The sequence below is a fragment of the Metopolophium dirhodum genome, chromosome 4 (assembly GCF_019925205.1).
Source record: "Metopolophium dirhodum isolate CAU chromosome 4, ASM1992520v1, whole genome shotgun sequence".
NCBI lineage: Eukaryota > Metazoa > Arthropoda > Insecta > Hemiptera > Aphididae > Metopolophium > Metopolophium dirhodum.
Genome location: NC_083563.1, coordinates 12,223,399 through 12,239,586, shown reverse-complemented (window position 1 = coordinate 12,239,586; position 16,188 = coordinate 12,223,399). Strand labels below are relative to the sequence as shown.

Here is a 16,188-nt window from a genome sequence, read left to right as displayed (position 1 = left end):
TGAAAACGTTTTAATTGCACATTATTTCTGTAATATAACATAAAAGGTTGCATGCATCATAAACTTAAAATAATAAAAATAATAATAATTAAAAGAAGAAAATACTTTTATCTATTATATCATAATATAATATAATATGGTCCGTATTATCATTATGGTCCGGCGCTCCGCTGCATCAGGAGTTGTCAATGTGAAAATACGATTTGCCCGATTTACAATTTTTTTTGCGCACTTATCTGAGCTTTAATAACGATTTATATTTGCAATGACTGTCGCTCAGACAGATGTAATATACGCGTAACGTGTACGCACGCGGACGTACGAATTATCGTGCAGACGTGTAGGCGTCGAAACCAATATAAATGCAAATACAATCGACTCTCAGTAACTAGAAGTTCAAGGGTTTTCAAATAAAAAATTCGACTTAATAAAAATTTCGAGATATCAAAAAAATCATAAAATATATTATTATAATAGGTATTATACTTTATTATTATTTATAATATTATACTGTATTTTTAAATAGTTAACATGTTATTTTGTTTAGAGAAATGCTGTAATTTTTGGTAGTTGTTTTGTTTATTTAATAGATTTTTGTCTATCCTCTAAACAACGGAGTAGACAATGTGGGTACTTGCTGGAATCCCAAACTCCTATTGGCTATATTGTATTGATTTTGGTTTTCGTAATTTTCAATATTTTTAATGACATTTACTTTTTCTGCGAGTGAATATAATAACATGTTGTCAATTTTCATTTTATAGTCGTAATAAAACGTTTTAACACTGTCACACGGTGTGAGATTAAACTATAACAGACGCAAAGAACTAAAATCTGAAGTCTGAACACGGCTATTATTGTAATTGGTTGGGTTGTAGGTACGTCAAATCAGATAGGAATCAATAGCCATAAACGAAAAATAATCGCAGCTGTTAACTATTTTTAATAGGCAATAGTACTTAGGTACTGAATCAGGGTGAGTAGTTAAATGCGAGATATTGAAAACCAGTTCGATTCATTTTCGAGTTAACAACATTATTTACACATCATATAAGACGCGTGTTAATTGGCAATTTGAAAGGGAATTTCAATTTTAAATTGTCAAAATGTTTCAATTTTCGAGTCGCCCAGGGGTGACTGCATTATAATATTATTATTAAAGCCCGTCGCCAAAAATGTTTGCACACGTTTTCTTCGCTGCAGTCCGTCGTCAACGTCGTCGTCGCCACCGCGATCAAACGGTAAACGCGCTGCTTTCGGTTCAATTACCTACAGACGACTACAACTACTACGACGACGACGTGTAAGTATATTTCTCCATACATATAATAATATATATGTGTGTGCGGCCGCATTGATGAAAACGTGCGTTCAATTAATTAGCCCCGTTTACCTCAGAATGTGCTCAGATGAGTGCTGCTGCCGCGCGGTATTTATTTTGTACACATTTTACTTCTCCGTCTCATTCTCTCTCTCTCTCTCTCTCTCTACCTCTCTCTCTATATATATATATATATATCCCTCAATCTCTCCGTCTTTCATTCTGCCCACCGACGTCCGTTTTTTTCCTATTTGTATACCGAGAATCGCGCCACTGCACGCTGACCAAAGCTCGACGGCCGCAGAAGAATCCGCTCTTCATTAGCGGTGGCGGCGGCGGCTTTTACACGCCGCCGCGTGTTATATTATTGCTATATAATGTATATCTATATGACGTAATCTGCAGCCGACGCGGTGGCGAATGACGCCGCGTCCGTATAGATATTTTTTTTCTATTTGCTCCCTCTTAGATTTGCCTTTTTTTTTTTCGTCCAAGTTGTATACATCGCACGACTGTATACGATAACAACAATATTGTTATCGGGAGCAACGCACTTGTCCAAACATCATATTACTATTATTATTAATATTTATCTCGACCGTATGCATGATGATAATAATAATAATATGTAATGCGTGCGTGCTGTCGCGATCGCGCGCGTACCTATATTATAATACACTATACGTTTAGCCGTCTAATTTTGCCGGCGATTTTAATTACGACCGCCGTGGACCGTTAATCGGCAATTACCCGGGAATCCGGTCTCAGCGTCGACCAAACTGGATTATTATTACCCGTCATCGTATACCTCCGCAGCAGCAGCAGTGTTATCTCGGAGGCGCTGCGCGCAGCGACTTAAATAGTAATAATAATAATATTATATTATATACAGCATCCAGCATAATATTATGTATATTATGTGTATTTGTTGATGACCAACGGATGATACTATTATTACGATACGGTTGATGACGATGAAGATTATTTTTATTGTTTTTAGCGTTGTACGCAACACGACCAAGATACGCGGGTTTTTCACATATCGCACGGCCACATTTTAAACTATAAGTATTACTCGTCGTTTTATTTTCTTGACGAATTTTGGACTCTCGCAAACCCACTACTCGTCTGATCTACACCGGGTGTTAGAAATTCTATAACTTCGATAGTATAAGTCTGAGTCTAACGTAAGTATATAATATATATACTTACATAGTGCGATTGTCTTATAGCTAAAAGTTCTGCTCCGCGCTACTATAGACCGGTTTCATTTCCAGTCGAACGCAGTATCGGTTTTTTTGTTTTTACTCTACGCCATCGTCGTAGACAAGAGACCCGAGGCAAATGTAAACCGTCTTTATTGTTTTATTTTTTTTTTTTACTTACCGCCAAGTTTTCCGACCACATGCCGCCAAAATACAAAACAAACATTATACCATTGCAGTATAATAATTTTGTATTGCGCCTATATAGGTAATATAAGTCCTACATAATATAACTGTATACAAGACGTCATACCCTGCAAAGATTACTATATTTACATATTTTTTTGCTAACCAATTCTCGCGCACAAGTAGATTTTTTAAAATTGTATATCAGAAATTACTAATCATCATTAGAGCACAAGCTTTCGACATCACTTTTTTTTTTATGCAATTTAAATCATGAATAACATTGTAAATAAAAAACACAATTCAATAATAATTACCTATTATAATATCACTTCCTATGATAGCTAGGTATAACTTTTGTTGTGGACAAAGTATTGTTACGTACTATAGTAACTACATAAAGCATAGAGCTAGAATATAAATTTTTTATGAAATCGATGTTTTGTTTGAATTGTTGATGATTTCATTTATTTTTCTTAAAATATTGTCAATTGTGTTTTTTATTCACTAACACGCATATTGAATCGGTCGCTAATATTTGCGTATTACTCATTTTTCGTATTTAATTTATTTTTTTAAATATAGGACATTCTTAGAAATCTTTCTAGAACGTTTTCTATTGCTTATATTTCCCAAGAATGATGTTTGAATATTAATTGTATAAATATTATTTTATAGTTACTATCAATACATAATATATATATATATAAGCACGGATTTATACTCCAGCCACGGTGCCCAGCTATATATAGTTCATTACCTAATTTATTTTACGAAGACCTGACACCTCTGAATAATTGATCTCGAATCGTTTCTTAAACACATTGTTATGCTCTATTGATAAACAATAGAGTTTTTTCCCCTTCTGGACGTCCGCCGACGGATCCGATCGAAAGTTTTTCCTGCCGTGATGGCCTTGGGTAGGGAAAAAATGCACAAAGAGTGAAAGCCCACCGTCGCCCACACGTGCTCGCTGCTCCCCGTCCATCCGTTCCCGTTGTGTCGTTTATCGTCCGAGAGGGCGCCCAGGGTTACTTGATGAGCGTTAGTTTTTTCATGCGCAATTTTGAATTATTTGCATTGTTTTTTTTGTTCCCGCTTAACCTCATCATCGTCATCAGTACTGGGCGTGATCTCACCTCTCTCTCTCTCTCACACACACACACACACACACACACACTTACACACGCAAACACGTAGGTACACGCACACATTTACGGGTATTATTATTAGAATATACCGACACCATCGTCTTCGTTATTACTATGTATAATATATTATAATAAACACGGTTGGCGCGGGCTGTCCATCACGCGTCCAAGGACTGGCGGACGCGAATACGGCCGATTGGCGCTACCCCGTAGCATTTATAGTACCTATATAATACAATATTATAATGTATACAGTGTACGTATAATAACGACTACGCGTGTCACGTGATAATATGTAGGTATTAAACCTCGGTAGTAATAATATAACATCGGGTAGGTACCTATACAACGTTTTCCCGTCAGCGGTTCAGTACGAAAACATTTATTTTGTTCGTACATTATATTATTATATGGGTACCAATAATTCGCTTCTGCCCGCGCGCAGTGGAACATTTCTTTAGCACAGGCGGATTTACCGCGTGTTGTTCGTATATATTGTATAATACACTTAATATATATATATGCACTATGCAGGCGTACACGAGGAATTCGTCAAGCGATTATCACATCACTCCTACGTGCAGTTTTGTCGAGCAGTTACACCATTGTACCGTACAAGAATCGTTCCCTCGCGCCCACGGCGACTTGATTGAATGTGACGTTTATTATACGACCATCCCGCGAACGAGGTGCAAACTCGATTAAACAATCGTCCCGACCGGTTTCTTTTTGAGATTCATGACTTAAAAACTCATTATACTAAACACATATAACAGGGATATTATATATCTTTATTAATGCCTTTTTTCGTAGTTTATAAATTACATTTTATCGTTGCAAACGTTAATTCTAGCAACCAGCAGAGGACGTGCATGAAATCACTAAGGAGTATAATAATTACTAGTAAGTGCACTCGATTTCCGTTGGGCATTATTATTGATTTACCATTGATAACTCAATTTATTTGACTTCTGACAACTTAAACGCATAAAAAGTGTAATAATATAATATGTACCTTTTGGGTACCTATACATTAATACGAGAGCATCAACAGTTAATGATCGGTATATATTTTAATCTCTCTATGGATAATACATTTCTACCGTCTACTCTAATTTATTTTATGAGTTTATATTTTTAACGTACAAAGTTACTTAACGTTTAACAGTGTTTATAGTTTTCTATATAATAAAATAATATAAATAGTCATCGTTGAAAATGTTCTGCAAGTTACAGCAGGTTTTGTCGTTTATAATATGATCAAACCTATATAATATTATAGATTCTGAAATACATCGAGTAACCTATTGATCTTACAATGATAAATGTATTGTCAGAAAGCTATGTTTTGGTTGAAAATAATACGATTCTTGGAATAATACTTAAAAACTGTCATCTGTATTCTTTTTTGATTGGAATGTGTATGCCCGATTTAATGGTACCTACCTTATATGCTTAATAGTTAATTATATGTTTTGTGAATTATAAACCATTTTAGTGAAATTTTCTAAAAAAACCTTATGATAAAGAGACATTTTTTGCATATTAGCAAGGCCACATTTATAATATTCTACTACATTGTGCAAACAAATTCTGCTCCACCACTTTTAAGTTTTAAGTACTCATTTTTATTGTTTTGACGTTATAACGTACAGCTTGCAGTGGCAGCACATGGTGACCGCTAGGTCTTATGAAACTAAGTAGGTAACATAATATAATATATTATGTATTATTTTGACTATATAATCAGTTTTTTTTCATTAGAATAAAATATGCCAAGACATGGATTTAAATGTTTTTTTCATTAATTATAAAAGTTCGATAGTAATTATATTAATAAACTAATTTGTAATACTTTAGTGAATAAACTAATTCATGTCTTTTAACATCTAACTTTACAATCACATTTTTTCGAAATATTTCCAGGACAAAATGTGCTGCTTCGTAACTTTGTACACACTGCAATCCTCTGCTTAAATCTTAATACTGTCCTGCAAATCGTCATGCAAAAATGTCTGTTTCTATTCCTTTTAAAATAACAATTATTTTATGAAGACGTTTGATACATCAACCATATGATTGTATCCACAATTAGTAAATTTGTACAGTTGTACATATTCCTATCCAAAATATTAATTCGTTAGTACTTTCGTTACCTATATACAAAACCACTTGTATTTTACTATAATTACTATAACTATTCTAAATTGCCGAAATAGTAATTATAGATACTGATTAGTAATTAATGATCAATTATTATTGTTTTGCTATATCAATAAAAATATAAATTACTCTTGTGTACAACATATATTACTGTTTACGTACTATTGTCGGTGGCTTCAAAATGGGATAAGAGTTTTAAACAAATTAGAAAATTATATATAATTGGTAATAGTTTAAGTTCAAACACGAGTACACGACTCCTATAGAACCACTTTTGACATTCTACAGTTATATATCTACCTACAACATACATTTACACAATAATTTAACTATCTGTATAATAGGAAGTTTAAACTAAAAATTGTTTGAATGAATAATATCCTTTAACGGTGAATGTTATACACAATATTATACATTGTGAATCAATTTAGAATACTTGAGATAAATATTAACTTTTATAGATGAATTATGACTAGGTACATAGTATGAATAGTTGTTATCTATATATAAAACTTAATCTTATAAATGAATAGATGCATCAACTGTACATTAAATAGATTTATTTTAAACAGTTTTTATAGAAATGTTAAGTTAACATTTGGATTTTTACCGTGACTCACTACACTAATGTATAAGTTGACTACCACTACGTCCTGGTTTTGTGTATATTATTTACGTTAGCATAATATTTAGATTATGCAATGTGATTCACAATGCATGCTTACCCCCTGATTTATTCTTTGTGCTTTAATAATACATTTGCTTAATATTTCTGATTTTTAACATTTTTAAGTATAAGTACTAACTAGGTATGTACCTATACTAAAATATTATCAAATACATATAGATTTATATACCATAAGAAGACGTGTCCTGCAGTGGTGATACAATTTTTTTTTTTTAATAAAACCTCTCTCTTACTGTAAATAATTATCAAACCGATGATATTTTTGGGATAGGATGAGAATATGAGACGATACATTTTATTTTTCAAAGTCAAAATTGGATCAATTTAATTCTGAGTTATTATACTTTTTGAACTGAAAACGACCGTTTATAATATGGTAATAGCCATTTGTAGGATTTGAAGATTATCAATAGTGTGGAGGTCACATACAAAATAAAAAGTGCGTGTTAGGTTTAATCTAGTACTTAATAATATAATAATATATAATATAGTATACTAGTACTCGACAATTGTTTGAAAATTATAAAATGTTGTTAGATTGCGATGATAACAGGAATTTTCAATAAATCTATTAAATTTAGGACCCTTTGCGCGTACCTATACATGAACACCTGTACTGTAACGCATAAACTACTAGTCCAAATGTCGCACTGTATAATATTATCATGTTTAAATGGGTAATGATATTATATTATGTTATTATTATGTTGAATACAGAATGATAATGATATACGCTTTTAGGTAGGTATACGCTGAGAATAGTAATGCGCGCGCAAGTTGTGTGTGTGTGTGTGTGGTGTTTTCCGACTCTCAACCTAAATCCAAAAAAACAATTACCTTTGGGTTTATTTAGTCTCACGAGCCACATTAACACGCGATTATGCGTACCTGCGACTTAACGAGGTTGCGGGTAGATAATATTATTATTATATATACACATATTGTATATTATACGAATACGACACCGACCGAACGCGCTCGCGACCGCTCATTGCGCAATCGCCGCGCATATAATAATATATAATAATGTATAAAAATATATTATACGCGCGGCCGTATATTATATGCGTGTGGCGTGCCCCAATCGCAATAACGTCCGATACGATCGCGCGAGTTGTGTTACCGCACCGTTTGCCATATTATTATTATTATACCTATATATACGCGTTTTATATGCCGCGTGTGTGCGCGAGTTTTTTGTGTCGTTGATTAAAAAAAAAATAAAAAAAAAAAAACGGTTGCACATGGACGATATATTATTATCCGCGACGACAAGCCCTGCAGATATATCGTCGTCGTCGTCGTCGGATTGTTGTAACATCGGCGTAGGCACCCCGTGATAAGATCGCGTGTGTTATAATAATATTATGTTCTTCGTATCACATCGGTCTCGCGGTTCTGTGAGGTTGTGTCGTAGGTAGGTATAATAGTTACACTGCTATAATATTATTATGCGTGCGCGTACGTCTTGCGCTGTTTATTGTATATAATGACAGTATTATTATTATTATGTCGATTGGTAATAATAATAATTTTAGTATGTAGGATAATAATATTATTATTATCATGTTGCGCCGCACGAGCATCGTCCAGTGGACAACGGCCCCGGCGTCGAGCAGGACGAGGAGATCGGAAATGAAAAGCGACAGCGAGACGAACGGACCGCCGCCGACCGGGTTGGCGAAAGGAAACGAATCACTGCTATACGGTATACTCTACAACACTACACTATACGACTATAATATAATAATAATAACAATAATATTATTATAATATTGTATACATCGATGATTATAGATCGTCGGCGTGATATTATAATATTATAGTTATATTATATACTGTGTACTTGTGTTGTAATCTCATTATTGAAAATCGATACGTGTTTTTTGTTGCAATTATTACAATATAATAAATTGAATTAAAGTTTGAAAACATATTTTGATCGATTTATAAGGTAACGGAGACATTTGAAAAAAATGTATGAATTTAAACTGGCGATGGATGAGAAAATCGTGTACGTTCGTATGATTTTTCTGCTACATTTTTTTTTAGATGTCAGTTTAAAAAGTTCAAATGGAATGAGGTATTCCGCCTGCCATTAAATAAATACTTTTTATACTATATTTTATAATTATAAGCTGAATTAAACTATAGCAAAATATACATTTCAGCTAAAAAACTGATATGTGATGATGACTGATAAAAAAATGATATTCACGACACTAATCCACCACTTTAACTAAATGTTGAAAAACCTGAACACCGGCATAGGTATTATAGGTACGTTACATAAATATATTTTGTTTTTAAAATATTTTATTTCTACGAAGCACGTACATTTTAATTGGAATATTATACTTAAAAAAACGTTTATTGCACGCGTTTTAATTTTAAAAATGACTGTCTTCAGTCTTTGGCAACCGACGCCCCCGAATTTGGTTTTAAATCGATTATTTAAGAAACTAATTTATATAACATTTACTATTATATACTCTCTATTATGCACTATAGTAAAATCCGTACCTATTGCCATTTGATGTATATTATTATTATTATTATTAACTTTATGCGTTTGAAATTTAAAAGTGGGTACGTTGAAGTTTCAAATCGACATTAATACATAATCGCGTGGTATTATTATTCTCTGGATAAAAATGATTTGATGTATAATACTTTTGATATCAATTTCGCAAACTCAATGATTAATTACGCATGCGTACCGATATATACATATAAAATATATTATATTATATTATTGTGTTTTAATATACACGAAATGATTTCGATATAAAATGACTATACATCTGCAGCAGCAGCTCGCGTAGTGCCCCGCGGCCATCTTTTACCGAACGTGATCTTTTGACATTTATCCCGATAGTATGATATATATACAGTGACGGCCGTCCTAGTGTAGAATCCTAAGCGCACGAGCAACAGCAGCAGCCCTCGAGCGAGTCGTTTTTTGGTATGTAGAAACACCACCGCTGATATTTATAATATATTATACATAATAATAATATAATATAATATATATAAATAATATAAATGTTATTATAGTACGCGGGCCAATTCCGTTATTAAATCGCGGCAGCCTTGGAATAATATCACGAACCATTAACACGTCTGAGAGTACGATAATAATATTATTATTATTATTTATTATTATCATCGTCGTAACAACACGACACTATATTATATTATTTATATTATAGCGGTTGCTAATAACCATGACGCCGTCCGCTGTTTCAGTAATTCAGTAGAATTAGGGGTGGATCTCATCCCTCTCAATAAGAGTTGGGTCTCAGTTTTGTACAATATCCATGGACAATAAAATCCATACAATAATAATAATAATACGAGTCGCAACTACTGTCAAATTAGCATTAAATAAATAAAATTAATGTTATAAAAATAATTCAAGAAGTGATTAATATGGACTGCAGTGCGGGGTAGCCAGCTATCAAGAGTTGTAATTATTAAGTAATTCTAATCAACCTCCATCTTTGGCCGAGCTTATACGGTTATGCTGCACTGTATCATTTATGTTTTATCAGTCAGCCACTTTAGTTTTTCCATAAGACTTTGCATATAATGCACAATATTTCCATAAGCCCAACCAACAAGACCTTCACGAATGAACACTACATTACTATAGTACAGAGATAATAATTTACCTTAATATTATAACTACCAATATTCACATTTTTTAAAATCCTATGCACTCGTATATTTTCCGTAAGCCACGTACTATATAGCCAAGCTACGACGAGTTATAACGTTTCTTATATACGTCGTATATAGTCAGATTTTTATTGTACTTTTTATGGCGATCTGTCGCAGTGGCCAAAATCCTCGGAATGGCCTTCCCGCCGAGGGCTTTTTATCAATAATAAAAAAATACATTGTAATAAATACCTTTAGCAGTCGGCCGGCATATAATAATACCCGCGCTGAGCCATCTCCGAAAATTTAATAACCACCGTCCACCGCGTCCGTCGATATTACACACACACACACACACACACACGCATACTGTATTATATATACCTATAAAATATATTTACGTTTACGTATAATATATGTCTATGGTGGAGGCTGCCGACGTTATAATAATATTACGGCGTGCGTGCGCCGGCCGCGGAGCATAAATAAATAATAATAAATCGAGTTCGATTTAGACTGCACAATCTCTGGAGAACCGGACACGCCGCTCGTACGGCCCGTCGGGTTATATTAAATTTGAAAACCACCAGTGATCGCAATCGACGCGGCTCGTTTCTAGTCCGGTACGGATTAAATAATAATAATAATAATAATAATAATATTCCGGTCCGTCCCCTCGTCGCGAGCTGTTTCGTTCATACGTCTATCCGCGTGGATTGTCAATATTATATATACAGGGTGTCCGGTGAAAAAAGATCCGTCCAGACATATTGACCAAACATTTCATAATGATGATATACGACGGAATCTCTTTTTTTTTTTGATAATTTTTACAGTTTTTTCTGTAAATTTCTGTAATATTCTATCCCGTATAAATATTTGATGTACTTGATCTATGCCTACCCATGTTATATGCAGATACCGGATAACCGGTCAAATGCACAATCGTGGATTTAGGCTCTTGGTGATTAAATATGGGGATGAAGTCGTTTGTATGCAGAGGACCAAGTGCTGATTATAATAAATATCTCCCAACACCAATTATTAGTCAAATAAACATATATGCAAGCGTACCCGTATATTATATTTTCTAAATACAATAAAAAAAAGTAAACATGCAGAAATGTATAAATGCTTACTATATACAGTAAAACCTCTTTATAACGGACACCTTGTAATACAGAAATCTTCTTAACGGCGGAAAATAACAACATCTCCGTATATCCCGTAGATATATTTTGGTCTCCCTTTAACGGTAACTATAATTTATAACGCATGAATCATTTGGAAGGTATATACTTAGTGATTCCGTTATAGGGAGGTTTTACTGTACTAAAATAATCATATTTAAGCCGAGCTGGGTCGTGAGTTGTGACGCATCGTCATGGTAATGACAGTCAGCATTTTTTGACAAAAGTTGCTTGATTTAAAAGCTGATATTTACCTGTAATGGAGGTGAAATACCTTATATTATAGTCGTCACTCGTCACTCTTCCTCAACATTATAAACATTTCCCCGTCCACTATCAACCACTCTATCAATACACTTTGCGTGTATATGATAATGACATGACAATCGTACAATAGATTATTATTAGCATATTATATGTAAGCCCTAATCATTATATAATAGGTATAATACATTTATGATTTTGTATTTTTGTTTACTTTGATCAACAGTCGATATTCGATTTCAAGGCGTATAATTGTCGAGGTAGTTCTATTTTTAAAAAAAAGAGCAGTTCGGGTGGGTTTGTAGGGTTCAAGGTGATGTTTAATGTTTTACACAGAATGACGATAATGCTGGTGTTATATCAGAGTACCTACTGAGTATTTTTTTCAACAACTTATATTGAAAAATAAAAAGAAAAGTTACAACATTATAAAAAAAAAAAAAACATTTTTTTCTGTTATTATTATAGAATTTAATGAACTTGATGGAATTTCATTGAAATTGTTAGTTTTATTTTTTACTTTCTTCCTCAACTATCATTTAAATTTTAAACAATTCATAATTATTCAGAAATTTGATAATATATACATACCTAATACATTTGTTTTTATACTAAACTAACATAATAACACGAGATTTATTTACAACAAAAAGTGACTGTAGAATTTCATTTTTCATTATATTTCTCTGATTACTAATTTCTTTCGAGTAAGAAAATATTATGGTATTTCGGGTCAGCAATTTGTATGACCCCCATCAGATTATGCTGGCGCTTTCATATAGGCTACCTACTAAATAAGTAACGAGAGTTGATCTACGTTTGACTTGAAATATAATTTCAAACAGTCGGTTGGTATACTAGATACTCTGTTTCTGTATAACATAGCAAAGTATACCACCACGACCAGCGTATGCGTCACAACTCATAAGAACAGTCGCGGCAAAAATCACAGTCGTTTGAGATCTTATCACAGCCGCCATACGTAATATATACTTAATGGCTAATACTTATACTTATAAATGGCTGCAGTTTCGATTTTTTTTATCGACATACTATTATTATTGTTATAACTACACGCCAACACTGCAGTCGCAGTCAAACGCGATGCTATAGCTTGCTAATTGCTATTTTTCTCAACTACCCCGGGTCGAGATGTACGCCTGGCTGTTAATATTATAATATATGCGTTTTTTTCCACACCCAAGACCCTTCACCCTTCTCCCCCCCCCCCCCACAGCATAAAAAAAAATCAGAGATCGGAACTTTAAGTATTTCCATATTATATATAGTATGTAAGGAATATATTTGGTTATACGTATTTCAAAAACATTATTAATGCATATTTACTGTGCTTCTTATAAATAATTATTATTTATTGTTAAAATATCTAGTATAATATATTACACCATATTACTTCGTTAACTCTCTTACTCACTCTTCAGTTTTATAACTACCGTGTTAATAATAAAATTAGACATAATAATGGTAATCATACCAATTTTTGTGCTATAAATTATCATTTGCGTACATTGGAGAGTGTACCTACCTACATGTATTTTAAATTAATTAAATTTAATAAATATATAATTATCATACAATTGTACATTGATGCATGTAACCACCACGACTAATCCAGGTTTTTACGCTTAATATAATACTGTAGTGTTCTGGTGTTTATCACTTCAACATGATGTACATATTATTTATTACCTTCATATTGTATACATTTTTTAAAATAAATGTATATAGTTAAAAAAAAATACACATGTCTTAATTGTTATTTAAATTTAAAGCCGTTGACCACTGTCCACTATAAAATAGTTTCACAATTAATGTCAATTTTAGTAAGGATAGTAACGTTTGAAAAAGATACCTTTGATAAATTGGAAAATGTTCCACTATTAGTTTCTGGACCTAATCAGTACCCCAATATCCGTCGCAGCGTAATGTCGTGATAAAAATAATCTCAGGTACTCGACCACGTTTGCCGCCCTTGCATCCTCTGCTGACTATTGATTAATCAGATACGTGAAATTAATTATCGCGACAGACCGCAAATATAAAATATCGTAGACTTTGCAATAATATTTTCCATTGGTCGGTCAAAGAAAGGACAATATTTTTTGACAACCGGACGATGCAGTGTAGTGGACGTGGAAAACGGTCTTGCGGCACCACAGTTTTCCTATGAGACCGACCAACGAAGAAAATAATACCACGGTCACCCGGGTAACGTACACCAATGCGATAAGAACGATGGTCGCCTCGACCACGGTCCACGCATTGAACTCACTCGCACCAATGTTATTTCGGTCAGCCAGTCATGGATCAAATCGTTTTCGCGTCATCAATCATCATCCGCAAGTGCATATCAATAGAGTTGTGTATGATGCGTGACTCGTATGTGGGGGATTTATTACCATGGTTATATGACAAAAAATTGTTTTCTCCTTGCCAAAGTCTATCCAAGCGCATATACTTACCTTTTTACTATACATTTTAAAACTTTTGTACAATTTACTGTTGATTATCGCCATGAACTATTATTTTTAAATTCTGAGCCGAGCGATGGATGTATCTATTGATTTACAATATTATGTGTGTGTTTTTATTTTTGTTGAGTATTTTTTAAAATAATTGGGAATTTAAAAAAAATATATATATTTGTCAAATTTTAATATTATTGTTAAAATATTTGATTGGTACATTCGTTATACCAAAAAATTAGATCGTCTTAGCATAGAATCGTTTTTATTGTATTCAATATTCAATGATTTATGATAGAGTTCAAATTTAACACATTCATCACAATGACCTACTCAATGGGCTCAATGACGAGATGCATTCGACACCTATATATACTGTATAGCAGAGTGATAGATTGCATTTTAATATTTATTATTTATATTTTACATATTAAAACTTAAAAGGATTTAATAAAGTCCTGATAAGTGAGGTGATCAGCTCACATCGCCACCACAAAAGAAAACCACCACTAGGTTTAGTTAGTTATAAATTTATAATTATGAGCATAATATACTTGTTGGGCTTAAAAAAAAATTGTATCTCAAATAAATTTGATTTATTTAGTTATTATTTTATTAAAAGATTTAAAAATATTTTTCTTATTTTAAATTCCAAATATATTATAGGTATTATACTATTATTATGATAAATTTAATACTATATATATTTTTCTGTTCACTTTGTCTCTACTCGATTTAAAAACTATTTTTAACAATTACTTATATGATTACCACTTAGGTACCAGTTATGAGGATGATAATAATATTCTCGTAACAGACTCGCGGCGCCACATATTTCCCATGCACAGTTTTACAATTCCCGTCATAATAATCGTATGGTTTATTATTATTATATCGTTTAATGCTTTAATGTGAGACCAATGTGCGCGTTTGTGTCGTATTCTCGCCATACATGCGCACGGTCGGTCTTCGTGGACCGCGCGCGTCGCAGTGCATATTATAGTACCTATATGTACTCTTCTCATAAAGAAACTGTTACTCTACGTCCGCGGTAATTACTAATAATTACGCTTATATTTTACGATTATTGTTGTTTCCCGACAACGCTGTATATAGCTGCAGTTTGTCGGTTAAACGATCGTATACTGTTATACTGATGCACACGTCTATAATAGGTTATATAGGCATGTTACGTGTATATTTTAGGTATACGCGATGGGTATATGCCGCCCGACTGCCGGAGCCGGTTAAACGGAAACGCCATCGCCGATTGTACAACATCGTGTAGGTTTATACAACGTACGAGAATACAAATATATGTATAGGTATCTATAAACACTTGATAGGACACTATTATACGCTGACATGTTTTGTACCGTCTTGGTGTCTCACGCATCACGCGTGCAGCGGTAAAAAACTGTTCTAGGAAATAAAACACATTCACGCATAATAGGGTATATTATTGGGGGCCAGTTTGGTTTGACTAATTTCAAGATACAATATAATATTAACAATCATCAAAAATAGAGTAAACAATATTCTTTCAAAAGCATTCGGTTAAAAAAAATACATCCGTTCGGAATGAAGCTTTAAAATGCATATTTTATGAGTCATAATAATACATGGTAAATGTTAAATGTATGGCCCTTTACTTCAGTGTACGTATAGTGGTATATACGTATATTGGTGCACTAAGACGATAGTTTGACCGCTGAATGTGTTTGACGAGTTTGCGTTAAGCTTATATAAGAGCACTTCATAATAACAACTCTTAATTTAGTAGGTAGTAAAAAAGACTAGACGACGTTATATTTGAGAAAAATATCTACTATTCAGGGTTTTTTCTTAAACAATCTTTCCTCCCGCTGCGA

The 16,188-nt window shown here is 33.1% G+C and overlaps 1 protein-coding gene across 2 annotated transcripts in view; it reads left to right on the top strand.

The window, feature by feature from the left end:
* The window catches only part of LOC132943221 (calpain-1 catalytic subunit-like), a 96,709-nt gene that overhangs the window by 11,027 nt on the left and 69,494 nt on the right, over nt 1-16,188 (top strand). Inside the window, exon 1 of one of the 2 annotated variants that reach the window (XM_061012111.1) lies at nt 7,393-8,422. The exons of the other annotated variant lie outside the window; for it this stretch is intronic. Coding sequence (XP_060868094.1) covers nt 8,281-8,422 — 142 coding nt within the window. The 5' untranslated portion in view covers nt 7,393-8,280. Of the gene's footprint in view, nt 1-7,392; nt 8,423-16,188 lie in introns of those variants that run through there. 2 annotated transcript variants of the gene reach the window in all.